Source organism: Cuculus canorus, chromosome 9 (genome assembly GCF_017976375.1).
Source record: "Cuculus canorus isolate bCucCan1 chromosome 9, bCucCan1.pri, whole genome shotgun sequence".
Lineage (NCBI taxonomy): Eukaryota > Metazoa > Chordata > Aves > Cuculiformes > Cuculidae > Cuculus > Cuculus canorus.
Window position 1 is genome coordinate 12,149,951 of NC_071409.1, and position 27,386 is coordinate 12,177,336.

The 27,386-nt window shown below is 48.9% G+C and overlaps 1 protein-coding gene across 1 annotated transcript; it reads left to right on the top strand.

Annotated features, from left to right (window-relative positions):
• Positions 1–7,661: 7,661 nt before the first annotated feature.
• Positions 7,662–20,907, top strand: LSG1 (large 60S subunit nuclear export GTPase 1). Its single transcript, XM_054074819.1, has 14 exons — positions 7,662–7,798; positions 7,881–8,001; positions 8,150–8,270; positions 8,844–8,930; positions 9,741–9,827; positions 11,865–11,925; positions 12,642–12,818; positions 14,030–14,452; positions 14,760–14,861; positions 15,619–15,762; positions 16,075–16,198; positions 16,844–16,923; positions 17,558–17,731; positions 19,070–20,907. Exons 1-14 carry the CDS (start codon positions 7,718–7,720, stop codon positions 19,241–19,243), a joined length of 1,956 nt encoding a protein of 651 aa, XP_053930794.1. The 5' UTR covers positions 7,662–7,717; the 3' UTR covers positions 19,244–20,907.
• The last annotated feature ends 6,479 nt before the right edge of the window (positions 20,908–27,386 follow it).

The window sequence follows — 27,386 nt, forward strand, 5'->3', positions numbered from 1 at the left end:
GAAATTATTTGACGAATCATTTCTAGAGTTTGGATCAATTAAAACAAACCCGTGCATCATTATCATTATTATCATTATTATTATGCCATCTAGCAGATTACTTGGGAACTGCAAGTGACCACAGCGACCAGCGTCAAATTATGAAAAGTGCTTGCCCATCCCAAAAATACCCCCTGGCCGGAGGGCAGCGTCGTTGGTCCTGTCCCCCAAGGCTGCTCTGCCACGGTTGGTGCCAGGAGACATCTGACCACATCTATGGTTTCCAGAGGCCAGTGGTGGGTGTGGATGTGTACCATGCTGTGTTTCCTCGTCTTCGGTGGCTTCTAGATGCAAGCACTTTTGGACATTAGGAAGGCTGTTGATGGCACTGAGGGACGTGAACTGTGTGAACGCTCTGGTTTTCGTACAGGAAACTGCAGTTGGAGAGCCTGCCACAGGCTGTGGCATACGCCACTCAGGCTCACACAAGCTCTCGTGATGGCAGGGGTATTAAGCTGGCCTGGACCCCTTGTGGTAAAGTTCAATTGCTCAAACTCCTTCTGGGGTCAAGCACTGTGCTGAACTGAGCCCTTCGGCCTCCCTGTGCCAAAGTCCCGCTGGGATGCCGCAGGAGAGCAGTGCCTGGAAGCAGCCGCCCCAGCTGCGGGTCCCTGCTTTTGGCCCTGCCCGGCCTGTCGCACACTGGGTGCCCAACACCCAGCGGGAGCCCCCGGTCCCTGCGCTGAGAAGGAGGGGCTGTGGGCCACGCTGCAACTCATGGTAGGCAGCTCCTGCCAGCCTGCAGGACCGTCCTGCCCCACTGCAGAGAGGGAAAGCCTTTAGTTTATATAGTCAGTTCATTTCACCTCCATAGGCATCCAATATGCTTTTCCTTTGTCTCCTTTGTCTTGCAAGGTGAAAAGAGAAGATGCTGCTGTGCACATAAAATAAATCCAACGGCTTAGGGTGACATGTGACACCCACACGTGGTGTGGCATCCACAGAGCTGCCTTCTCCCCTCGAGGTGTCCTGTTGAACCACTGCGCTGAGAGCCCACAGCTTCTGGCTTGTGCCCCAAGACACATTCCTGCGCTGTGCTCAGTGGCTGCCACCTCCCTGAATGATGCCTGCAAGCTGCAAGGCCAGGAGCATTCCCGGCTGCTCCTCTGGGACGTGTGGGTATGGCAGCCTCTCCGTGGGAGCAGGACTTGCCTTGCCAAAGTCCTGCCTGCCTCAGACTGTGGAAGGGGAGCCTGTCATGGGTCTCAGGATGTTGGCTTTGCCAGCAGGTGTTTGATCCAGCTGGGATGGAGCAGACAAGGACTCCCCTATGCCTCCCTGCAGCACTGCCTCCGGAGAGTGGTGAGTGCCGGCGGCCTGGTGCTGGTGCATGGACACTTCTGGTAATTTCTGTGCTGCCTTCTTGCAGCGAAGATCTTCTTACCAGCTCCTCAGAGAGACCTGCTGGGGACTCCAGGTGGTGACTGGGGAGCAGCAGCACCCACAGCATAGCTGCCTCTGGGCCAGGTGGAACTGCACTGGCTGGAAAGTGTCTTGTGGTTAGAGCCTTGTTGGAGGATGGAAACTCTCTCAGCTCAGCTCCTCACTGTGCCTGCTCACCCTGGTGTGCCAGGGACCATTGCAGCCCTCCTTGCTTCATTAATGGGCCCACTTGCTGTGATGTTTTATGTCCATATTTCACTGCTGGAAGGGGAAGCTGTGGCACAGTGAGATGGGAGCCAGGGCCAGCGCCACCTGTGCTGTGTAGGACATGCACACTGGAGGCTTATCTGCACGGCCCTGTAGCCTCAAGGAAGCAAAGCAGCCTGCTCTCTATTTGTGTAATACTCCAGCAGCTACTGAGCATCACCTGCCTGTGTGTGCCTGCCTGGAGAGCTTGTGTGAGGCGTGGGAAAGTCTGTAAGATACAATCTCTCCACGATAGCCCAGCCTGCCTCGTGCTGGCAGCGCAGCGAGTGCTGTACTTCAGCCCTTGGCAGAACCTCCTCCCTGCCCCACTCCATCCTCTTCCTCTCGTGCCCACTCTGGTCTGTGCTGGAGCCCATAGCTGCATGCCACCATGAGCCCATAGGCTCTGGGATGCACGTTGCCCTGCTGGGATGCAGGCAGTCAGGCAGCTGCCCTCTGCCTCTGTTGGAGGGGGATGCCAGGCTGCCTGTGCTGGCTGCCCTGCTGTGGCATCGGGAGATGCCAGCGGCTGCCCCATGGGACAGGGTAAAGCCCTTCAGTGAGCAGCCCTGCTTCAGGCATGGCTTTTATGCCCAGCAGTGGGAACTGGAGCCTATCTAGGTCTCTGGTTAGGGAGAGTAGTGGGAAGAGATGCTGGGAAAAGGTGACATGACAAGTCCAAAATAATTCATGCGAATGTATTGATTTTGTCAGTGTATGGAAATGTCTCAGGCTTTCTCCTCTCAGACAGCAATGAAGCTCGTCGCACTGCAGCAGCCGAAGTGACACAGTCAAAGTGAAACTTTCAAACTGGCATTTCGGTATTTTCCAAAACAAAGTATTTCAGAGGCTCTGTACTATGCTAAATGTTTAAGTTTTCATTCTTTGTTCTGAACCAGGAGAAAGGAAATGCTGAACTGTCAGGATTTTCCATGAAACGGAAAGGCAGAGCAGCACCTGTGCCCCACAAGTCATCGATGGGGGCAGGCAGGGCACCATGACCCCAGCCCCACCGGACACTATACAGGTCTCATCGGCAGTGGCAGCAGATGGTTGTCTGCTGCCAGGAACTGGGGCAGCCTGAGAAGAGTTGGCAGAGCAGGGGACAGGCTCATGTCTCATGCTGCCCCTGCTGCTCTCCTACCTCCAGCACCCCATCCCACCAGTGGCCTGTCCTGGCGGGGGTCCAGGAGTTGGAACTGGGGGCACAGGCAATGCTGTGTTGTGTGAGGACCACGGAAGGTCCATGTGGCCAACAGCCCTGCATCTCCTGGGTGCACTCAGCGTGATGCTGGTGCAGCTCCGGGTGCCAGAGCCTAGGGTCAGCCCTGGGACAGGGGCTGTGCGGCTCGTGGGGCTGTGCTGGTGGCGGCACACCTCTGGTGTGGTTGTTTTTCAGTCACTGAGGGCGGCACACCCCGCTTCCTGCACAGGCAGCCCTGGTGCTTCCTGCGCCCGCAGCTATAATTAGAAGGGCAGCCGGCAGCCAGGGGTGCAGAGCCCTCCCTCAGGGGTCACGGCACCCTTGGGGGGGTTTGCTGGGCTGTGCAAGGCACCCTTCCTCCTGCCATGCTGCCAGCAAAGGGTTGCAGAAGTCATGTCAGGGTGATATCTTCTGCTTGATGCCCTGTCCTGGCAGCTGCCACCATGGAGCCATCCCAGCCCATGTGGAGGGGGAGCCAGCGCAGGCAGTAGTGGGAAGCATAGACGAGCCTGCCCAGGCAGACCTGGCGCACTGAGAGCTAGAGAAATCCCCTGCTGACATCCTACCCAGCACTTTGTGCCTTCAAAGGTGCTTGCAGCTCTCTCTAATTAACCTTCCCCCACTCTGCCAGGCAGGGAAGCGATTTTATCTTCGTAGGGCTGGTGGAAGGAGCAGAGTCTAAAAAAGTCACTCAAAGGCCCTGGTGGGGTCAGTGTCTTCTCAGTGCTCAGCTTTGGCCAGGCAGCTCTGTTTCAGAGCCTCCCTGGGATGCTGTGCTTCCTAGAGGGGACCAAGACCTTCACCAAAAGGTGACAGAACTTGCAAAGTGGGCTTCCCCTTTTCCTACAATGCTGGCATGCTTCTGAGTATGGCTGGAAAAAAGGGGGTTCTAGCAGCTGCAGTACACAGAGCAAAATTGTCTTGGTGTTCTTGCAGGGGTGCTTTGGTGGGGTTTCTTAATGGGTCTGCTTGTCAGGCTGAGGCTGGCAGTACCACTGAATTGAGCATTGTGAGCCTACATGAATAATGAATAGCCGTCACATGAATATTTTAGAGACACAGTCCTGAGATCTCCCAGTACTGCCTTAGAGGAAAATGGAGGAAAAGTTGTCCAGAAAGAACAATGTTTCCTTTAGGCAAAAATGCACTGGTGGTGTTGATTTCTGAAAGAAAACTGCTGCTGCTAAATAATTCTCAGGATTTGCATCAAAAACTGGAGCAGCGGTTTGGCTCCAAGGCAGAAGAAGTTGGGAGGGGTGCCAGCCCTTTTGACACAAGTCAATGATTACAGTGCACTAGAAGGACAGCAGATTTTACTTTGTCTATGCAATGTTTTTTTGTGAGAAGTCCCAGAGCCACAGGCACCCTCCAAAGACCTACGGTGCTGGGCATTCAGTTAATGCATTTCAAAGAAGCAGCGAGAGGTTAGGTGGTGTGTCCTCACTGCCCTGGGACAGCATTGCACACCAGCCCAAGCACTGCTGTCGAAGAGCTGAGTTGTAAAAACAAGGCCCAGCAGCAAAAGTTGTGTTCATTTTGCATACAGTGGTAGCTGCTGTATTGTACAGAAGTAGGCTGCAAACCAACACTTTTATCAGCCCTCGCAGCGGCGTGCCCCTCTCCTCCGTGCTCTCCTTGGCTGTCAGCACTCTTGGTGTGCACACATGGGTGCCAAAGCACCTCTGTACAGCTCCTGTGACAGCATCTCTTCCTTGGTGGCCCTTTTTACCACGTGCAAGTAATGCATGCATACATGTCTTCTAGGAGAAACAGATTGTCATGTTTTGGTAAAACCAGAAGCAGCCTGTCTCACTCAGGTGGTCACAGCAGAGCAATAGGAGTAGGATGAGAAGCATTTCAATTAGAAATAGACAATTAAGACTCTAGCCAAGACTCTGATGTCTTTGTCACTTGGATCACCCAATCTGTATCTCCTTCAGCATTGCTCTGCTCAAGGCCATCCTTGCTGTGCTGCTGGCATCAGCGGACAGAAATAATTCCTTAGTGTTTATGAAGCACCCAGAAATGTACCTGTTTGCAGCATAAGGGCAGTTTGGGCATTTCTTCAGCAGCTCCCGCAAAGGTGGCAGAAAGTATCTGCAGTGATGTGCCTGGAGTGCTTCAGTCTGGAAATGGGGAACAGCGTGGAAGAAAAGGCCAATATGCAGGAAAAATATCTCAGTCAAAATGCACAGATCTTGGCTCTTCAGAATGCACAGAGGATTGCAGACAGCGGAGCGAGCCTGAGCCTCCTTCTCCCACTGCACCAGCACTTCTGCCAGTCCTCTGCTCCCAGCTCATGCCACCAGCTGCCACTGCCTGCGTCCCATGGAGACACATTGGGCTCTGCACATCACAGTGCCGGCTGTATCCCTAGCCAAGAACTCCAGCAGTGCTGAGGCCATGCTGCCAGGGCTGTGCTGGTGGGATTATTAAAGTGTTTTGCCCCTGGTTGGGCAGCCTGGGAGCGGCGTTGCGCGTGCCTTGGCTGTAGGGTTAGAAGTGCTGCCAGACCCAAGGCGTGGGGAAAGGCCGGGCTGGCTGGCTGCTCTGGCTGGTGATTATGCAGTGCAGAAGGAAGGTAACTTTCAACTGAAGTATAAAAGAAATACAATAATGAGTGGTTATATTGCTGCCTTAGTGCCCACATAAAGACGTGAGATGGTTTTATTAAAGATGACTTGATTAAAAATGAATTTACTACATGGCTGCATGCTGTCTGCAGCCCACCAGCCTTCCACCGAAGTATCTCCTGTAAATGAAAAGGCGAACACCAAGTCTCTTTTCATCTGCCTTATTTGCCTTTAGGAAGCAAAGGAGGGGCTGGGCCAAGCGGGTGATGGTGGCAGAGCCTGGGATGAGCATGGCAAGGGTTCAGACGTACTCGGGAAATTTATGCTGTACGATTGCTGGCTTTGAAAAAGAGAAGAAAGGAAAAACTGTCTCTCCCTAGCAAGTGTTTATCGTTGGGAGGCATCACGTAGTGCTGAGCGTGAGAAAAGACCACTCCTGCCCACGGGGTTTTGCACGCTCCCATGCTGTTGGCGGCCGGCACCTGCAGCTGAGCTTTGCCTGCCTTTGTAGGCAGTGTTGCCAGTTTCCAGGGATTAGCCAGGTTATTCTCCGATTACAGCTGATAGACATTGCAGAGTTATAATCAAAAATGTCTGGCCTTAACCCAATACCCATAAACGAGAAATGGTTCATAAATCAGTTCACTGTGCAAGAACAGGTCAAGTTGTTTATTAATTTAACCTTCTCTCCCATCTTGTCCCGGATCAGCCACAGCAGCTGCTGCCAAAACCCATTTGCTGGTTCCTCGGCTGTGCGAGCAATGTCCCCTCCATCCCTTTAAGCTGAAAGAGGGAAGATTTAGATTAGACATTAGGAAGAAATGTTTTCCTGTGAGGGTAGTGAGACACTCAAATGGGTTGCCCAGAGAAGCTGTGGATGCCCCCTCCCTGGGGGTGTTCAAGGCCAGGCTGGATGAGGCTGTGAGCAGCCTGATCCAGTAGAAGGTGTCCCTGCCCATCACAGGGCGGTTGGAACTGGATGATCTTTAAAGTCCCTTCTGACCCAAACCGTTCTATGATTCTGTGATTCTGCAGAGATGCCTGGACTTAGCTAAATTTTGGCAGCTGCCTCATAGCACATCTTCCCCCTTCTCTGCATTCAGGATCCCTCTTTCTTGTCGAGGTTCCTCCTCATATGCACTGTTTGCTGTGCAGGGATGACTGAGACTGGGAACAGGATCCTATGCGGAGCTGGATGTGTTACAGGGCACAGGGGCAACCTCAGCTTTGCAAGCTTGTGGCTTCCCCCAGAGAGACACAGCAAACCCCTGCCTCATTGCCAGCTGCCAGGACAGGGTTTGGCACACCTCACTGCCAGCACTGTTTGCCTCCCAAAGACAGAATCCGTGCCAGGCTAGACCAGGGAGCAAAACCAGCCCCCACAGCTGTCAGTGCTGCCGCGGGCTCTGCTGGGCTTGTACCTCTGTTCGTCGGGTTCTGCAGAGCAGCATGAACCTTGGGCATTGTGTTTAGATGTGTCCCATGTTTTCTTGGTGCTATCTGTTAATGATGGGGCTGGTGGCTGCTGTGGGAGTAAGAGGGTGAGAGCTGGGCTTGCGGAGGGGAGCGTTGGAGACACGGGTGTCCTTACTGAGTGCCACTGGGATAGACTGATGGATGCGCAGGGCAGCATGGGAATAGATGGAGGGACAGACAGGGTAGTGCCAGGGGTGTGGGCAGGGCAGTGTTGGGGTGAACAGAGGGACAGGTGGTGTAGAGTGGAGATGATTGGATGGATGGGCAGGGTGTGTGGGGATGGATGGATGGATGCATGTATGGATGAATGTATGTATGTATGTATGGATGGATGGATGGACGGACAGTGTAGGGTGAGGATGGGCAGATGGAGGGAATATGGGGAGGGAGAGAGGCATGGATGGATGGAGAGACGGATGGATGGACTGACGGATGGGCAGGGTACTGTGAGGATGGATGTGCGGACAATGTACTGTGGTGACAGATGGGCGGGCAGGGCAGCATGAACACGGACAGACGGACACGCATGGGTCTGGATGGACGGCCGGACGGGCTGTAGGGGGCGTGCGGGCGGGTGCGGGCGGATGGGCTGTGGGCACATGGAGGGGGCAGCCGTGTATCCGGAGGGTCCCGGGGGCGGTGGGTCCGTGTCGGTGGCGCCGCCCGGCGGCGGGCGCGGGGGGAGCGGGGTGCAGTCCGCCCCGGAACGCTGCTGCGCGGGCGAGGGGCGCGGCGGGGCCGGGCGCTGACCGGAAGCGCGGCGGCTTCGCCCGCCCCTTCCGGCAGCGGCGAGGCCATGGGGAAGAAGCGCAGCGTGGGGCTCGGGCGTTCTCTGCAGCGGCAGCGCGGCCCGGGGCGGCGCGGCCCCTCCTCATGGGTACGGGGCTGGGGCAGGAAGCGGGGAGCGGGGAGCGGCGCGGCCTCTCGTCCCGCACTGACGCGGTCTCTCATCCCGGCAGCTCCATGCCAGCGAGGTCCTGGGCGACGAGCGCGGCCCGGAGCTGCGGTCGACGGCGGAGCAGAGCTCGCTGGAGGAGTTCCTGGCCACGGCCGAGCTAGCCGGCACCCGCTTCATGGCCGGTAAGGGGTCGGGCCGGGACGTATTGGGGAGGCGAGGGGCCGGATCTCCGAGGCTGGTGGGGTGGGAATCCCAAGGCCGGAGGGCGGCAGGGATGGTGCTGGGCAGGGACTGCTGGCTCTGTGAGTGACCGTCTCGCACTTCCTGCAGAGCGTCTGAACATCCAGATCGTGTCTGCCCAGAGCCGCACCGGCCTGCTCACGGCCCAGGAGGCCCAGCGTGTGCAGCAGCTGCATGAAGAGAACCGACAGTTCCTGCGCATCCCACGGAGGTGAGACCTGCAAAACCACGCCCTTGCTATGTGGGCTCAGCCCCTCGGTAGCTGCAAGCCTGGGGACGACAGCCCTCTGCTTTGTCAATACTCTGTTTCTGGGGAAGCCACTTCCTGGCCTGCGCGAGCCTGATGTAGCCCACAGCACAGATGCCTGCCTGCTACACCAGTGCTGCCAGCCCCAGCCCATCTGTCCTTGTTTTGTGGGTTTCCTGTTCAAAGCCTGGCACTGCTGCAGCTGATGGATCCAGGCCATATGGGAAGCCTTTCCATCTCTCTCTCTGTGGTGATGAATCCTGCATCTTAAATGCCCTACAAGTAGTAGCCTGAAGAAACAGATTTGTGAGATCTATTGTGCTTAGGATAGTGCCCTCTTAGCTAGTGAAGTTTAGAAGAAGCAAGGAAAAAAACATATTTACGTACACCTGTTTTCAGCAGCTTTGTGTCTGAACTAGAACCATCTCAGTGTCACTGAATGTGTGGTGCCTGCATTCTTTATGGGTGTTTATTGCAGTAGTGTATCTGTTCTAGCTGCTGCTTCTGACCACTCACTCCAGCATGGGCTTGTTACAGGCCACAGTGGGATAGGACAACCAGTGCAGAGGACTTAAAGCAAGCAGAGAACGAGAGCTTTCTTGATTGGAGGCGACAACTTGCCCAGTGAGTATGTCCCTTGTGTCTGGGTAAGTAGCTGGTGATGTGTGGAGACACAGGAAGCAGTGGATTATATTTATCCTTGTTGGACTGAAAAATTAACATCTGGTCAGTAGTTCTGTATACTCCTTCTGGAAGGCTGGACATACCAGCCACAGTCCAGACAAATCTTTGTAGTGGGCTCTGCAAAGCTGTCTTGTGTGTGCAAGTTCTTGTTAAGTTAACATTCTTGAGGATGGAATGTGATGTTTGGCTTTTGCCTTTGAAGTGGAAGAGTGGTGAATGTGTCTTCTAACAACAGTGCTGTTCTGTATAAGAGTGCAGGGCTGCCAGCCTGTGTACAGCAGCTTCTGCTCACCCAGCACTGCATCTGCTGGCCTGTAGAGTTAAGTAGTATCTGCTTACACTCTCTGAGCCCATGCTTGTCCGGAGTGAAGTCATTTGAGTGATGGTAACAGGGAGTTGAGGGTTGTCTAGAGCTGTTTTGGGTATCGTGCCCAAATTCATTATTATTTTCCAGGTGGTTCTTGACTGAGTAATAACTGCTGACATTTGGGATAACTTCTCCGGTAATTATTGTGGCTCTGAAATTCACAGGCAGACTTCAGATGTGTCATCTCTGAACCAGTGCCACTGACACCAGTTTGCCCGGGTGTTTGGTCTATTTCCAATACTAGCAGAAATAGTACCTGCTACATGAGTCTGATTTGATAGCTCTCTCTGAAACTAAAGCTTCTGGGATCTAAGGAATAAGTGCTGATGTGGTTATTGCCTCATGTGGGCCAAATATGATGTCTTTTTTCTCTTTTGCCTTAGTCTTGAGGAAGAAAAAAAGTTAATTCTGACCCCATTTGAACGAAACTTGGAATTTTGGCGTCAGCTTTGGAGAGTCATTGAAAGAAGGTAAAGTATATCACTGTTTGCTTTTTAAAAGTAATGGTTAATGTGTTTTCCTGAACTGAAGCTTTTGAGCCAGGCTTCAAGTGTCTGAGCAGAGGAAAAACAGTTATAGTTAGTAATGTTTTATTATCAACCTGAAGTGTTTTTGTTTTGATGTGATCAAAGGGTAGGCGCTTAGTGGTGCGCACTTGCTCTTAGCACTGTGATTCTGCAGGCAGTTTGCTGTGAGTCTCTGATTCTTCAGATGCTGTTTCTCTTGGCTTTTTCCAGTAACTGTGTGGGAGGCCTCTTTTGAGAATGTGTCTTCGAGATCTTCTGCCAAGATTAACCCTCTCCCCTCTCTCAGCTGTGCAGCTGCAGCCTGACATTTAGGGGCAGGAGGCAAAGGAAATCAACTAAAAAATGCTGAGAAAGAAAGGGCCTCATGGTCATTGGCCTCCTGCCATGCAGAGAAATGGCAGCAGTGCACAAAAGACAACAGCCTGACAAATAACAGAAATAGCTTTGTTTGCTCTAGTGAACTGTCATACAATAGGAGTGCTCTTTGCTACGTTAATCCAACTGGGGCATTTAATTTCAGTAGTAATTAAGTTTGAGATCATCTCGTCTGATTTTCGTAAAATAATTCACCAGTGAGGTCACGGTGAACTGCTCCTTCCACAGAAGTGGCTTTGTGCTGGGTGCTGCTGGGCCTTTGGCTGGGAGAGCAGTGGGTCGGGAGCATCCACTATAGGGTTTCATGATGTGCAATGCGAGTGTATTCTGTGTTTTGAGGTGGCTGGGTTGTATTATTAGTGCCTTTTTGCTCTTGGAGCTTTTTATTTCCTGTAGTCTTGTCTCAGAATCAAATGGAAAAGTCGTACAGTCCCTTACCTTGCCAGATAATTTAATTTGTTGTCAGCCTTTCCTTGTGTTTGCTTCAAACTAGCTCCGAGCGGTGTGATCCAATAACTTCTCTGTATCCCGTCCCAGTACCATGGTGTCGGCTTTCTCTTGTATTGATCTTTGAATTTCTGTAACTGTTCGGTACCTCTTTCTACCCATGTGGTTTATTGAATGACTCCCTTGGGGGGTTATTGATTTTTTTGTATCTGCAACCAACTGCCTAGTGAGGCTTGAAATTCTTTTCAATCTGTGGTGTCCTGAAGCTGTCCTGAGCTAACAGAAATCTCTGTCAAACAAATACAATCAGCCCGTGCCAGTATTTTAAATTACCTGCCTGGAGAAGTTGTAATGGAACAGGTTGTAGTTAAATTTTCCCACTTGTTCTGCAAAAAGAAGCATGGATGCCTCACATATCCAAAGCCAGTGCATTTAATTTGTGCGCAGATTGACTTTATCATATATGTGGTGGTAATCTGGTGTCTGGGTTTGGCAGACTTTTCCTGAAAGTGTGCTTGCAAGGCCATGCTTGCATGGAGGAGCAACATATTTTACTAGAGTCTAAGGCTATTCTTTCACCGTTCTGTGCTTCTTGTGACAAGAAGAGTATAAAGGAAGTTCTGGAAATGCCCAATAGTGAATGCTGAGAATCTGCAGGTCATTTGTGGGAGACTTTGTACATCTTGTTCCATGCCAAGTAGACAAGAGTGTTCCAGCTTATCTCTCAGTGTAGGAAAACCACCTCTTCTTCCTCTCTGTAGTCACCCCACTGCAGTTTGGGGATGAGAACAGACAGAAATAAAGTTGGGTTATCGCAGTTTTTACTAACGTTCTAAGGGATAGAATACCACTGTTCTGGTTCTTGCTTTGTGAGCATTTCTGAAGGGTAGTTGGATTGGAAAAACTTACGTGCTTCCTTTCCCCTTGCTGACTGCACAGGAGAATTAGCCAAGAGAAGCAAAGATACCGTGCTGCAGTACTGGCTTGTAACATAAGCATGGCTTTGTTAATTCAGTAAAGGTACTTCGTAGGATAATAAAGTTAAAACAATTACAATTCCAAGCAAAACCTAAAAATGAGTAATGTGCTGTGCCTTGCTGCTTTCTTTGAGGCAAGGCGAGAGAGAATATTTTATATGGCTTTCTTTTATTTTTGCAGTGATATCGTAGTCCAGATAGTAGATGCTAGAAACCCGCTTCTGTTTAGATGCCAAGATCTGGTAAGTAAACCACTTTCTTGAATGTTGTCTTAATTTTATTTCTTAGAGTTTATACTTTAGTTTATTTCTTAGAGTTTTTTTGTTTGACACCTTCATCCACCTTGAAGCTGTTCTACTGTTGTGCCTAACTGGATATCTTTATGCAAGTATTTTGGCATCAAATTCTTTTTCTTCAAAGTTTTCTTATATGTCACGCAGAGTGGTGTGGATTTAGAGGCAGTTCTGCAGGTGTTAGGTTGCAGATATTACAGTGCTCCTCATTACCCCCTAGAGGTGTCTGCACTTAAAGGAATTGTTCTGTTTAAAACGTAGTGGAATAAAAATGGGTGAGGATTACTGCACTAAAAGCAAAGGATTGAGCATTGAAGTGACAACATTGTAATGATAGACTACAGAACGCTGTGCATCAGTGAGATACAAAATTGCTCAAAGAGTTGATCTTGGGAGTTCCTGCTATGAGGTGTTGATTAATATCTTGTAGCTCTAAGCAGGCAGGGTGTGTACACGTGTGGCCAGAAATTACTTGTATCACAGTAACTGGGTGCTTCAAATTGTTCTTGTAGCTCTCAGCTAAACACCAGTTCCATATAGCCATGGGGCTGGTGAGCTTAGCTGTGCATGTGTTTGGAGCTGCATGGGGTAACTTGAATTGCCTTGGGGAGGAAGAGGGGGAATACAACTGGAGTACCAACTGATCCTTCTCTCTTTCTCTTCAGGAAAGTTACGTTAAGGAAATCAGCAATGACAAGGAGAACATGATCCTGATAAACAAAGCAGACTTTCTGAGTGAGGAGCAGCGGGCTGCTTGGGCACAGTTCTTTGAGAAAGAGGGCGTTAAGGTGGTGTTCTGGTCAGCTTTGGCAGAGTGCAAACGGTTGTCCGGAGAAATAAAGGTACTGTAGATGACCAGTTCCAACTAGATGTGTGCTGGCTGCCTTGGATAAGTTGCTTTTCTAGGAAAGACGTAGTTCTTGTCTTAAGGAAGGATTATTCTAAAGGCCTATGCTGCTGTAAAGGACCATTTTAATTCAGAGACAAAAGTGAGGAGAATAAGATGGTGAACAAAGTAGTATGCCCTTCAGTTGCTGTTTAGGGTGCCTGCAGTTGCTCTTTCAAGGTTAATGACATGATAAACAACACTGAACTAGAATGTAAATTTGTTCCTTAAGGCTCTTGATGAATAGCTACAGAAACAGCCCTTGTAGATCTGTTTGCAAGCTCTTAACTCATTGACAGAATTGGAATCCTTTCCAAGAGGGATGCTGGGGGAGCTTGTTTATCTGTATAGAGGGCTTATCTCCCCGCTCCAGGGGAGAAGTGTCTTAAAAAACCTGAAGTACCTGAGAGCCTTTCTTTGTCCAGTGGAACAAACTGTGCTGCTGCTGCAAGTTATCAGTTATCAATAGATGCCACTTCCAGGTTTCACTGGGTTCATCTGTTGCAGTCGTCACTGTTCAGCTATGAAATCTCATATCTCCTTCCAAAAATACCTAGTCTGTTCAGCTGATGTACAGTCTTTGGATGAAATGTTTTTTACAGATTGACTTAAAAGTGAGACGGGAAGCGTTAGTTCTGTTTTACAAAGAAGGGTCAAAAAGTACTATGGTTATTAACATGTCTTTTAATGTGAACCGTTTCAGTCCAACAAAGAATTGGACTGTCAAGACAGCTTGAAATTATTTAAATGAAATATTTAAACCTGAAATAAAGTGGCTTTGTGTTCTGAAAACTTTGAAATATTTACATTCATTCCTGTTACTAGGAACTCGTGATAATTTAAAAAGTATTCACTGGGTGCTGCTGCTGTGTGTAAGGATTCTGTGGGTAGGCATGTATTCAGGGTTGTGCTTCTGGAAAGAAACCTCTTGACTTCACAGTGAAGCTAACAATAGTCTTGGAATACTTCTGTCATTCTCCTAAAACGGGCTAGTTGTTTCTACATCCTGCTTAAGACCCCTGAAAAACCTGCGTGATGTAAGCAGTGAGTTTTCAGTCCTTGGTATCTGGCTGGTGAAGATGTGGTTGACTACACTGCAGTGACTGCAGTCAGCATCAAGAGTTGATGTTGTCTTTACATTTCAGCTGTGAAATACTGTTCACACAGGAACTGGATACTGAAGATGTAGCAGAGGACTCAAATGATTCTGAGGATGAAAGCTCCAGTCAAGAAGACAGCACAGCACAAGATAGTGCGGAAAGAACATCCACAAGCAATGCTTTGCAGGCTGTAAATCAGGTTCTGGTTAGTGATGATGAGAGTAGTGATGAATATGAAGACTGTGAAGACGATGAAGAGGAGGCCTGGCAAACCTGTTCTGAAGATGAAGACTGGGACAAAATAAATGCTATTGCCCCAGAAAAGATGGAGAGCAGGACTTGTGGTGCTGCGGTGCAGCATGTAGTGCCAGAGCAGAACAGGAACATCAGAAACTTCAGCCATCTGGTAACGAGAGATGAGCTGCTGGAAATATTCAAAACCATGCATGATGGACCAAGGGTGAAGGATGGGGAAGTAAACGTTGGACTGGTGAGTTGGACTTTGTGCTTAAATGGAACCTAATTAATCTAAATTTTAATTACATATGTCTTCTGTGGGAGAAATTCATCCTATAGCCTCGCTTCCTATAAGGATAAAAAAACCCTATCAAGAACAAGTCTCCTAGGTTTTTATATAGAGATTAATTCTGAAGTTCCTGGAGCTCAGCATTCCCCGCTGCTTGTCTTAACTTTTTTAGTATGTTTTATTAATGTACTTTTGTGTCAGAGCTCTGCCAGTCCTCTGGCATTGGCCCTGCCTGGTATTGCTGTTACCATTCCACTGTTTTGCCATCTAGGTGGGTTACCCTAATGTTGGCAAAAGTTCAACCATCAACACAATACTTGGAAATAAGAAGGTATCAGTGTCTGCAACACCAGGCCGTACGAAACACTTTCAGGTATGGCTGAGAATGAGCATTGATCTTCTGTATTTACCCGCCCCAGGATAAAAGAGCTTCATTATGAACTAGTTTTAAGTGAGCTCACTGACAACTGTTAAGAAGGGTGGGCTTGCTGTATGTAGTTCTAGAACTATAGGTCTTGCTTTCAAACTCTCACTGCCGTTTGAGAATCACCTGTGAGAACTTCTGTGCAATGGGAGATATTTTTTATCTCCTTTAAGTAGCTTGGCCCTTTTTCAACACCAATCATAAGGAGGGAACCTCTGAAAAGTGAATGCTCCTCTGAATAGCCTGTACAGACGAGCTTTCAAACCATCTGTCTTGTCCACAGTTGTTGCTGTGAATAAATTAGTCTAACAGCCACTGTTTTCATATTGAATGAGCTCTTAATTTTGAGGTAGCAACACTCATGACCACTGTGAGATTTGTTCCTTTGCAGTCTTCTACCTGCTTCAAAAGGTCCAAGTAGGTATAGGTTTCTGGAGTGCTTTCTTCTCTCCCATTAGATTGCAGAGCTGAAGATCTTGCTGCCCCCATCTGGACAGCTTGTTTGTGAACCTTGAAAAGACTGCTGTCTTCCACATCGGATTTCTTTAATTCATTGGTGGGGGCCAGTAGGACAGATGTCTGTGTTAGTGGAATTTCTGCTTATTCTCATTTGCATCCTTGCTTTTCATTTTTTTTTTCTTTTGTTCCTTTTTCCTCCATGGACACTGACTTGCCTTGGTGAACTCATCGGTTATTTATTGTGTAGACCCTGTATGTGGAGCCTGGCCTGTGCCTATGTGATTGCCCTGGTCTGGTGATGCCATCTTTCGTCTCTACCAAGGCAGAAATGATTTGTTCTGGAATTCTGCCTATAGACCAGATGAGGGACCATGTCCCACCCATTTCTCTAATATCCTTTGTGTGGGTTTTGTGAGAGCGTCTGCAAATGTTGACTCTGGAGTATTCAATATAGCATGTTCCAGCCCTCCTAAGGGCCATGTGCTCATGTGTTGAGGGCAGTGGGGACACATACTGGATAAAGCAGCCCTGCTGTGCTGCTCTTCCCCCAGCTCATTTCAAGTTTGTCTTGTTGTCAGACTTGCATTGTTTTTCTGGTTTGTGACAATATCCAAGTCATTCTTAATGTGTGCCCTTGGAGCAACTGGGGCAAGATTACTTGTGTACCTAAAAATTCACCAGGTGGTTTCCTTCACTAGCTTACGTTTGCCAGCATATCCCACGAAACATTTTGGAAGCAACCTATGGAATAAATATCATAAGGCCAAGGGAAGATGAGGATCCAGATCGAAAGCCAACAGCTGAAGAGTTGCTAACAGCATATGGATGTGAGTGATGATCCCTTTAAAACAGTCGCCTACTCTGTGTGCTTGGTCTGGAACATGGCCTTAGGAGAGCTGTTTAAAGTTAGACCCAACTCAGGTTTGTCATACATTGAACATCCCATCCCCATTAGGACTTGCCCTCCTCTCAGGAAAGGCCTTCGGTAACACCTAATCCCACGTGTGTGTTCAGTGGTGATTTGCTGGTTTTATATGACAGATATACTGATAGTGTTGAGGATGTTGGTGAAATGCCCTGCCAGGCTATGTAGCGTGGTGCTCTCATCCTTTTAGATAATTCCTATCAGCTGTGTCTTGAATTAGACTTTGAAGAGTGCAGTGAAGGTATATGTCCCTTGCTTGATTCTCTGCTGCAGTTAATCTTCTCTGGCCTTAAAACAAAAATTAAAAATGACAGTAGGTTTTCTGGTGGTTGGATGATGTCAGCTCTTGTCATTCCTTCCAGGTCAGGATGCTTCTGCATTGCCTCTGTAGTCAACGTTACCTTTTCTCTCTGCTTTCCCCAACAGAAGACCCTTTCTAAGGGAGTTTCTTTGAGAAACGATATAAATGTGCAATTAGGCCACAGAGAAGTCTGTATTATTTCTTTTGTCATTCTGACAGAGAATGTACTTTGTATTTGTCTTCCAGATATGAGAGGCTTTATGACAGCTCATGGACAGCCAGACCAGCCGAGATCAGCTCGATACGTGTTAAAAGACTATGTCAATGTAAGTGCTTCCTGCATCTGGGTTTTATTTCCTGCTGGAAGGTGAATTGAAGGTTTCACTGGAGCATGAAGAAATACAATAAGTGAATTCTCTTTCTCTAGGTCAGATCACCAAAACACTCTTTAAATTGGGCTGGTTTTATATTTTCAAAGAATAAATGGAATTTCTCAAGCTGCTTAATCTTAAAAACATGACTGCATAAAAATGTGGTGCTAGCTAACTAACTAATCACATCTCTAAAATAGGCAGCAGATATTCAGGAAACAAACATGTTTGGCAATCAGAACTGTAGTTCTGGGTGTTGCAATGCTGTGTGCTTCTACAGCACCTTTTGGCAACTTACTATTGAGTATTTCTTAATAAGATCCTCCAGTACTCCTTAGAGTTTTGCACTGTATTGTTTGTAGCTGGACACTGCAGTTGGAAGTCTTGCTTTGAAGTAGAGGTGGAACAGTACTTTCACTTAGAAGTTGAGCCAGTTGTTGCTTAGGGGGAGAAATAAAGTATACTCATAGTTAGTCTGCCAGTGTGAGTCCCTGGACTTCCAGGGCCTTTCTTAGCTTTGGAGTTGTTTTCGTTCCTCTCTGGGTCTCTGAAGTTTTTTGTTAATAACTGCATACCATTACTTTCACAGGGGAAGCTGTTGTATTGCCATCCACCACCTGGCATTGACCCAGATGATTTTCAGCACCAGCATCGAAGGTGCCCAGAGAACAGAACTGTGCAGAGCAGTGGACAGGTGAAGCCTGAGAAGAATACCAAAGCAAAACAGATTGAAAATGTGGTGGACAAAACATTTTTCCATCAGGTAAATTCTGGAGGAGGTTTATTCTAGGATTTTTTACTGCAGCACTGGTACTGGTGTGTTACAGTTAGCGAGAAAAATAGCTTTGAGGAGGGGGGGGCGCTGGGTTGGGTTAATGGTGTTAAATGCTGTGGGATCTGCAGGTAATTTCTACCCAAGAGCTCTCTGTTGTTTCTATCACCTAAATCACTGGCAGTGTCCTAGGTGACTGAACAGTAGCTAACAAGGTGCGTGTAGTTGATTTTTAAAATGTAGAGGAATGACCCTCATCATCACAGGCCTAACATCAGTCTTGAGCAAACAGGAGAGCAACTGAGAAGAAAGACAAAGGAGGAGGATGGTGTCACACAGCAGTTGGTGAAGAATGTGGTTTTGGACTTGGTAGTCCTTCAAACTAAGTTTCCTTTCTAGACATGATATATTTAGGGGATTTGATAATCTTCTTTGACAACTGATGTAGTACTCTATGGTTGTTTTGACACAGAACCTGAAATCAGATGAAAAGAACACAAATTGATTTAAAATCTAATGGAGAAATCTTAGAATGAAGTGGAAAATGGGATTTCTCTTAGCTCGTATGTTTTTTGTTAGATCCCACGGGGATTTGTTTTGGCCCTACAAGACTGAAAAAAAATTATTAATCATTTGTAATGAAATGTCAAATCCGTAATTGATAATGTCTGCATAGCTGACAAAGATCAGAACAAGGTGTTAAGCAGTGAAGAGGATGGGTCAGAGATAGCATGGTCCATTCTGTTTGGTTAGCTGTATATGGACACTACTTGTTTTGGGACAGCTGAAGATTGTCATGCACTTTGAAAACAAGAACTTTTCAACAAACAGTGAGCTGTTTTGGAAAACTGCAACCTGAAAAGAATTCTTTGGATTACCAGACTCTTCCTCTGGCTGCCCAAACTGCTGGCACGAGCTGTGAGCCCTAGCAGTGCTACCCACGCTCCAGACTTGAGCAAGTTATTTTAGTCTCTGGTTTTCACAGGCGCCAGATGTATTTGCAGAAATTTGTTGTTTGCAAGGCAGAGACTGAGAATCAATCCTAGAGCTGCAGCTAATGTCTGTCGGAGCTCAGTGTCCCGTCAATGCTCTGCCTCTGCTTGTAGATGCTGAAGGCCTGGTGCAGCGAGGCGTGTCTGCCGACAGAACTGGAGTGTGCTGGCAGGCTTTGACTCAGCTGTGGTGTGACCTTTCCTGCAGCTCTGGAGCTGGGGGCTGAGCAGGTCTTGATGGGTTTGAGCTTGCTAGTGTCTGTTTTTATTAACATCATAGTTCCTTGTGCTTAACTATCTTCTCATCGGTCACTTGTGATTATGTCCCTTCTTCCAGGAGAATGTCCGTGCCCTGATGAAAGGAGTCCGGGCTGCAATGGGATACCGGCCTGGCAGTGGCCTTGTGACTGCACCAAATCATGAGAATATGGTAGGAAAACCCTGGAAAAAGCATGGAAACAGAAATAAGAAGGAGAAAATTCGCAGAATCACTAAGCACCTGGAGGCTTAGCTGTGGCACCGATATCTGACCTTTCCACGGTAAAGGCTATACTGTCCTGCAGGCCTGAACTGTGAAGGAAAGAATGGAAAAGTGGGCATTGCTAGCTCACCCAGGAGCTCCATGCTATGGATTGGCCTGGGCAGGGAACAAGAGTGGTCTCTGATAGTTGGAGCTCATCTCTTCTCAGAACAAAAGAAACCTGCCTAGTTGTGTTATCTGGAAGCTGGCCCAGATGTTTGACTGCTGCTGAAACATCCTTTCAATGGGAGCAGATGGAACTGTACGGGAATGTTTTTTTCCTTCCATTAAGGATGTATTTTATAGCTGTTGGGATCAAAGCAAGCCCTGTAAAACTGACTAAAATCTTTAAACAGTTGAATTTCAGTGAGTGATTTTTGGCTTTTGAGATGCTATTGCTCATCTTTTGGTTTTTCAAAGCTTATTTGTTGATTTGACAGAACACTTTAGTGTGTTGAAAAATGAGATAAGAGGATCTTTATCACCCTCTTCCTTCTCTGCTATACCAGCCCTATTCTGTAGAATCTGGCATTGAAACCACTTCCTATTTCCCAGCTTAAGGCAGAGCACAGCACACCATGCAAGGAAAATGCTGCTTTTACATGCTTCACACTGTGCTGGTACCAGTTGTTTTTCTGTGTGACCTCCTATTGGTATATTAAAACACTAGCTCCTTGTGACTGGCCAAAAATCTGGTACTAATTTGTCCTAAAATATATTTGAGATTTTACTTCCTGTACGGCATCAAGTTCTGTCTCACTGACCTGTTGGGCACTGACCTCATCACAGAAGTGTCACAATGAGAGATTGTAATGAGTACATTTGTATTTGATGTTTAAAAGACTGTACTTGAGGTCATATTTAGGTGAGATTTACTCCTTGGCTGCCCTGCTGAGAAAATATTTGTGCACTTGGTCAGTGCTCTTCATTCCTAGTCCAGCACAGGGACTAATGATAGCACTGGAAAGGCTTGCAAGCATAAGTTGTGCTTTGTTTTTAGGTGGTGAAACAGATGACACGGGTCTCTGATACTAAAAAAGGGATTGCTGTCTTGTAATTTTGTACTTTCTAGGCCTTAATTGTAGATGGAGATAAAAAAACAGGTGCTGAGCAAAGCCGCAGCAGATGTTGGGTGTGCAACCAAGATGGTTTTGTGACCCATTATGTGCTTGTCCTGTGCAGCCAGTTCGCACTGTGTATGCCAAGAGTCCCCTGACAGCAGAGCTGTCGCCTCAGCTTCTGTTTCCCCCAGAGTCCTTGCTCTCAAGTCCTTACTTACATCACTGCAGAGAAGAGATTCCCCTGCCACTTGTACAACTAAAGCGTAATTATACTGAATGAATATGGTAAATGCTATTTTAAGTCAGTGCTTTCCAACATAGTGCAAAGTAGACCAGAAGAGTATATAATCTGCTTCTCTTGGAGAAGCTGATATTTGCCTTTGTTTCCTGAAGGTGTTGTGCTGTAACCAAATCTGTCTCCGATCAGACTTTCCCACCTTCCTTGGAGGGATGGTTTCTGCTTTTGTCCCTTTTCATACTTATGGGACCTGATTGCTCAGTAACGCCCATTTATTTTTGTCCTCCCTTGTGTGAAGCTATTATTTGTTAAATCACTTGTTCAGTTGAAGTTGGGGTATCCTTTATTGAAGCTTAAAAATATTTTTTTCTATTCTATTTCTTTCCTTTCAAAGTATTTTGAGTTCTTATTTTTTGTTATGTGTATCTGAGTGTTTTTTCTTATGCGTTCTCAGCTCTTTCCTCCCAGCTGGGTCTCCATGGGCTTCCATGCTAAACAGGCTGTGTCCTGGTGGAGACCCTTCCAAATTTAGTGAAGAACAGAAATTGAGCAGGACCTGAGGATTGGGACAATGCTGCTTGTTGCTTGCAAAAACCTTTAGCCACAAGACCTGCCGAACCACTTGCAGTGCTTGTGTGAGTGAATGGAGGATAATGTAAATATGACCGAGCAATTAATGTTTACTCAGGTTTGTTAAATGCAGGCTGCTCCTTGCTCTGCTAAAGGACTCTTACTTTGATAGAAAAAAGGACCATAAAGAAGAGTTGTGGACCTAAGGGCTTATTAATATTTTACACTGCTATTGAGCAGTGGGCAAACTAGGTGATAGGTGAGATCATGGTTAAATTAATGCTTTCCTGTGTTGGTTTGGTCTGTTGCTGAGCTGCATCCGCCCTGCCCTACCCGTGCCAGGGAATGCTGGCCAGGCCACGTTGATAGCTCAGCACAGCACATACGAGCAGCTGGCAGGCGTGAGACAACATGGGACTGTGCTGGTGTCAGGAGCCTGGACAAAGGAGACATTGTGCTTTGCCCTGGCCACCTGCTGAGTGAGCCTCTCCACTGTTCCCATTGCTTTGTGCAGAAGGCAAGTTTCCACTTCTAAGTGCTGTTTTCTTACAGCGCAGTGTGCCTTTAAGTGGGGGCATGCAGGCTGCAACTGGTTCCAGTCTGTTCTTTGGGATCCACAGCACTTCTAGCACCCCAGCAACCTGCCTCCCTTTCTAGATGGCTTTGCTTCAAAATGCTAGCAGTTTCTTTTCCTGGCTGATGCTGTTACCTACTGTACTGATACCTGCAGCAGAAAAGCGGAACCAGTTTTGGAAGATGGTTTGGAGCTGAACTTCTCTTGTGATATCTTGTGCTTGCATTGCAAGCTCCAATTCTCCCAGCGGGGCAGGAGCTGGAGCTGGAGCTGCCATTCTCCTCCAGGTTTCTTCTGCCCAGTATGGGGCAACCTAGTCCGACCTGGAGTCCGCTACCAGTGGCAAGTGGTGCTTTCTGCCCCAGGGGAGCTGCTGGATGCTGTACCATGGGCAGAGCGTGGTGTTGGGTGCCATACTTGTGGTGCTTGCAGCCTGCAGTGACACTCTCTGCCCAGGATGCTCAGAGCCAACCGTTGGTTCTGCCCAAGCTGGCATCTCTGCTTTCCGGGGCTTCCTGTCCCTGGAGTGCCCCAGACAGGTGCAGGGGTCCCCAAGGACCCACACCAGCACCTGCACCCCTGGAGGTGGGGACTGGAAGCAGCAGTGCCGCGCAGCACTGCTGGCCTGGCAGGAGGAAGAGTCCCTGTCCATGGCCACTCCTGAAAAGGCTGGAGGCAGAGTGAGATCCAAGCTCACTCAAAGGTCTTCTTGCTCTGGCTGAGCTGCAGCTGGCACAGCCCTGTGGAGAAGCCACTGCGAAATGAGGGGATTTCACAGGGCTCCTGTTGGTGGTGTTACATTGGCCCTTTTCTTTCCTGTCTGCCTATTGGAGATTTATAATCAGGAGAAGGAGAAGACTCGTACCTCTTCAGAGCTTCCCTTCTGCCTTCTGTAGTCTTGCTTTTCCCGCTCAGACTGCTGCTGTTGGCTGCAACCAGGTTTCAGTTCAGGTCTTCCCAGTGCAACACTGACTCCAGTTCTGCTCTGGGGATCCAGAAGACTGGGACTTGCTGCTGTAAGTCAGAGCTGCTGCCCAGGCCATCTGCCTACTAGAAAACGTGCTTTGCAAGGTCTGCTTCAGGAGAGAGCAATATTTTGTACTCTGTCTCTGAAAATGCAAGCGTTGTAGTGAGCAAATGAGGGGCTGCAAGGGTGCGTGCACTGACTGCAGATCCCTGAGCTCCTCTGTTGTGAGGAGCTATGGCTCTTTTAATGCTGTGGTCCATGGCAGGTGATGTATAAGCCCCATTCCCCTCAGGTTTGCAGAGCCAGCACTCTCTACAAAAGTTCTTTTCCCATCTGCAGACCACATGATGAGGCCGGACAGGGGCAAGGTTAGGTTTCTTTGATCTTTCCTTGATGTCTCAGCACAAGCATCCGTGGGACGATGACTTTTAGAGCAAGGAGTCCCACAGCCGGGGACTGCTGTGTGTGCATCTCAACAGCTTTCTGCAGCCACAGCCTGGTCCAAAAATATTTCATTATTTCTGGGGAGGAGGCTGAAATCCTTCTCTCCTGCCGTTAGGGGCCGGCCTTTCCAAGGCAGAGAGTGAGCAGCCCTGGCCACGCAGGCAGTGTCCCAGCGCAGCAGTGGTGGGACTCGTTCCAGTTTGGGATCCCAGCAGAGGCGCAGGTCCCCGGGGGCTCCCCCCAGGCAGCAGCTCACGAACTAGCAGCTCCCAGCCAGCCTGCTCCAGAAGGGGTTAAGAGGACCACGGTGGGCGAGGTGGCTCTTGCCCTGGCCAGATGAGAAGCTGGGTCAAGGGCCTTGCAGGCTGCCTCTGCTGAAGTTCAGCAGCTTTTTCCGGGTTGTTCTGAAAAACTATTGCTTTCAAGTAAGAAGCATCATTTTTCCCTGCCCCTCTGCTCACAGCTCCTTCCCTGCTCCTAGAGCTTTTTACGTGGCCCCAGCAGGTTCTTCTACCTAGTGTGTCTGCAAGGAGCAGCATTGTGCTTTGTCACCCTGTGTGTTGGCTCTACTTCATTAGTTCATCTATTTTCCTAAGTTTGGCTTGGTTTTTTTTTGTTTTTTTTTTTTTTTATTATTACTTTTGCAGAAAAAAATTTGGGAAGAATACCACTAGGCTCCTAGGAGAGAGGCAGGGAGCAGATCCTCAGGGCATCTCAGAGTATAATCTCTCAGGGTTTTTGAGGTGCCCAGGACATCCCGGGACATGAAGCAAGGTCATGGTGAGGACAAGAGGAAAAGAAACGGCTCCTGAGTCAGAGGAACTCTGCCCCAGTGTATTTTCTTGCTGAGGTTGTGGGAAAAGGATCTGTCCTGTGGGTGGTGTCAGGGTGGGAGGACTGTGTGTTTGCTGGGTGGAGCAGATTTGGGTTTGCACTCCTGGAAATGTCCCACTCTGATCCTCAGCCCCTTGCCACTTGGGAGTCAACTTAGCAGTTGAGGCAAAGAGACAAACATCATCATGTCCCTAACGGGAAGTTCCCTCAGTTTAGCCAGGCTTTTGCTGCCTGGAGCAAAGGGAAGCTGGAAGCCTTGCAGAGCCCCTTTGTGTTGGTGAACGAGCCTGAACTTCATCTGCAACTTCACAGGGTTATCAGCAAGGGTTGTCTCTGGTGGCTTGTGGCAACAGCTGTGCTTGCGGCAGCATAGAGGGATGTTCAGGAACTGTGGCTGTGGAGGTCCCAGGGGAAAGGGATTCTCCCTCTCTTGACTCGCTCCATGCCTTGTTCAGCCACCATCTCATGTGCTTCTGAGCCCTCTCCTCACACTGCCTGGGTGGGGAGGGAAGTGTATGAGAAGAATGGAAACCAGTGTTTCTGCTTTGAGCTTGGGTTGTGTTTAAAGGAGAAAGGGAGAACTGAGTAGTTTCTAGTTTCAAATGTAGTGAATTCCACTTTCTGGGAAGGTGGTGCCTGCAGGGAGCCATCCTGCCTGAAGAGCCGTGCTGCCCAGGGCTCCCTTGCACCCGGCTGGCTGTGACACCACCCAATCCTTTCTCTTCACAGTAAGACAGCGGAACCTGCCCAGTGTTGCTCCTCAGCCTCAGTCCGTGCTGTGCCCAAGCACCTTGGGGCAACCTGCAGCCCCTCCACGGTGCCCCAAGCACCCATCTGCCCAGCCAAGCAAGCAGTAAACAGCAAAAGGCGCTTCCTTGGAACTCCCCTGGGAGAGGTGATAAGCTCTGGGGTGCCGTGCCTGGAAAGCTGCCTGGGTCGAATGGTGATCAATTCCAACATCTCCTTTCACCCTTGCCTTGCTGCAGTGGGGTGCGAGGGTCTCCCTTCCCAATGGCTCTTGGCTGCACTCCCTGGGATTGGGGCTGTGGGAGAGGTACAGCCTCACAGCTGGGTTAAACCCAGCAGCCTCATCTTTTAGTTGGTATTTTCCCCAGCGTTGGGGATTACAAGCCCTGCATGCCCGGGTCATGCTCTGCAGCCTCTGGAATTGAAGCCTGCTGATCTGCCCAGGAAAACGGGAGATAAGGACACTCCCTGACTGCTGAACACTAGCACTGCAATCCAGGGACCAGAGAGAGAAACCCACCTGGAAGGTTATGTATGTCTTAAGTGGGAGACTCACCCATTTCTCATGGGCTGCCTGGCAGGTACTGTCTGCTGCTGTAAGGGAGAGGGCTGCCAATTCCTGCCATGGGAAGGTAAATTTCTTGCCTTGGGATGATTTTGTGCCTCAAAATATGTGTGTTGCAGGAAGCTGCAGAAACATTGGAGCCCATGCAAAGTTTAAGAGGCAGCAGCCAGTTCACAGCGCTGAGTGCAGTCAAGTGCCATGGACCCCCAGGACGCTGCAGCCCACGCTGATAGATTTGTTGCACATGAAGCATTGCTTTGTCTCAAACCTTTTCTGTATCTTTCAACTCCATGTGCTGTGTCCTGCTGCCCCAGCCTCAGGGTGCTGGGAGGGGAAGCCCTAGGCATGATGGACACACAGCTGGAGCAAGAGGATCCAGACCAACAACTTGGGGACCTGCTGGCTTACTCTCCTGCTTATCTCTGTTATTGAGGATGGGGTAAGAGAAGAGCTTTCTGCACAGGAGGGTGATGGAGAATATAGTTGGGACCAGTTTGCTCCCTGCAGCCGTAATTTAGCTCTGTCCCAGTACCGGTGGTGGTGGCAGCTCCTGCAAGGAGCACATCAGGGAAAGAGACTTTGCTGTAGTCCTGGGACAGGACAGTGAATCCCATGGTCTTTTCTGAGGTGCTGGTAGCTTCTAGCTGTAGTTCTTCCCAATGACACACATCCTGCTTTGGCTTCCAGCCTCTACTCCAGCTAAATAAACTGGAAGGAAGAAAGAAAGAGACCAGAGTGTTTCAATGCTGTAGTCAAATCTCATTAAGCCATGCTTCCTGGCACTGCCATCACTCCAGATGAATGGCTGAGCTGGCACCTGTCTTTGGCAGTTGAAAATACACAGCTTATTAAGAGGGTGAGGATGGGGTCCGGGGGAGGGCAGACCCTGCCTGGTTTGCCCACAACTGCAAAAGAAGCCTTTGCAGAGCTCCTGCTGATAACAAGCGCCTGCACTCATGTTTCCAAAGGCCGGAGCGAATTGCTGAGTGGCGAGGCTCAGAAGTCCAGACACCAGACAATGGAAAGGCTGGAAACATAAAGGAAAGGAAATTCTTCTGCTGTATTGCCTTTCCTATGGCGATAAGATAAGCCAAAGTGAAACAAAAGTCTCTGCTGCAGACTGGGGGGTGAACACCCCACCTGCTTTTGAAAGCGGAGGGAGAATATCTGCACCAGCCGTGATCTCCTGTGCTAGTGGGACACAGACTGCGTGTGTTGCATGGGTGCACAGCAGGCAGCGGCATTTGTGGTGCCTTGCAAAGAGTCTTGAAGCAGCAGGCAACCTGCCCTGTTCATGCTCCATACCATGGGCCCATCCTTGTCCTTCATTTAGACACTGGTGAGATGAATCTTAGTTTAAATGCTCTAGGAGAGTTGAGAAAAGTCAGGCTACAACACATGCTAGCAATAATGTAATTATTTGGTGCATGAAATCCCAAAACTGGTGCCAGATTGCCTTGAACAGTTTTAGCACTGGGGAGACTGACAGGTTCTGTCGCATGTCACACTGGTGGCGACTGGGACAAAGAGAGCATCCGTGCAGGCAGGGCTGGGAGCAGGGTTAGCTGCTGCCGTAGGGGAGCCTGGTTGTGAGAGTGTGGTGCCGTAGGGGAGTCTCTAGGGTGTGGAATGCAAGTGAATCTATGTCGTGCTGGTGTGTACGGTGTGTTGGGTGTTCCTCACAACACCCAGAGCTGTGTAGGCCATAAGAAGTGAGGCAAAGACAAGTAAGGGGCATGGATGGCATCCAAATAAGGAACAATTAGATGGAGCGAGCATCTGAAGAGTTGTCAGGTCATAAGGAGGGAATGTGGTAGGGTCAATATTGTTGGGGCACCAGAGGAATGGAAAAGATTAATGCCTCTGCTGTAATCCTAAACACAATTACAGGCTGGGAGGGGAATAGTTTGAGAGCAGCCCTGAAGAAGAGGACTTGGGGGTGGGGGTGCATGAGAAGCTCAACATGAGCCAGCAATGTGTTTGCTGCCCAGAAAGCCAACTGTATCCTGGACTGCATCAAAAGAAGTGTGACCAGCAGGGTGAGGGAGGTGATTCTGCCCCTCTACTCTGTTCTCGTGAGACCTCACCTGGAGAACTGTGTCCAGCTCTGGAGTCCTCAGCACAAGGAAGACAT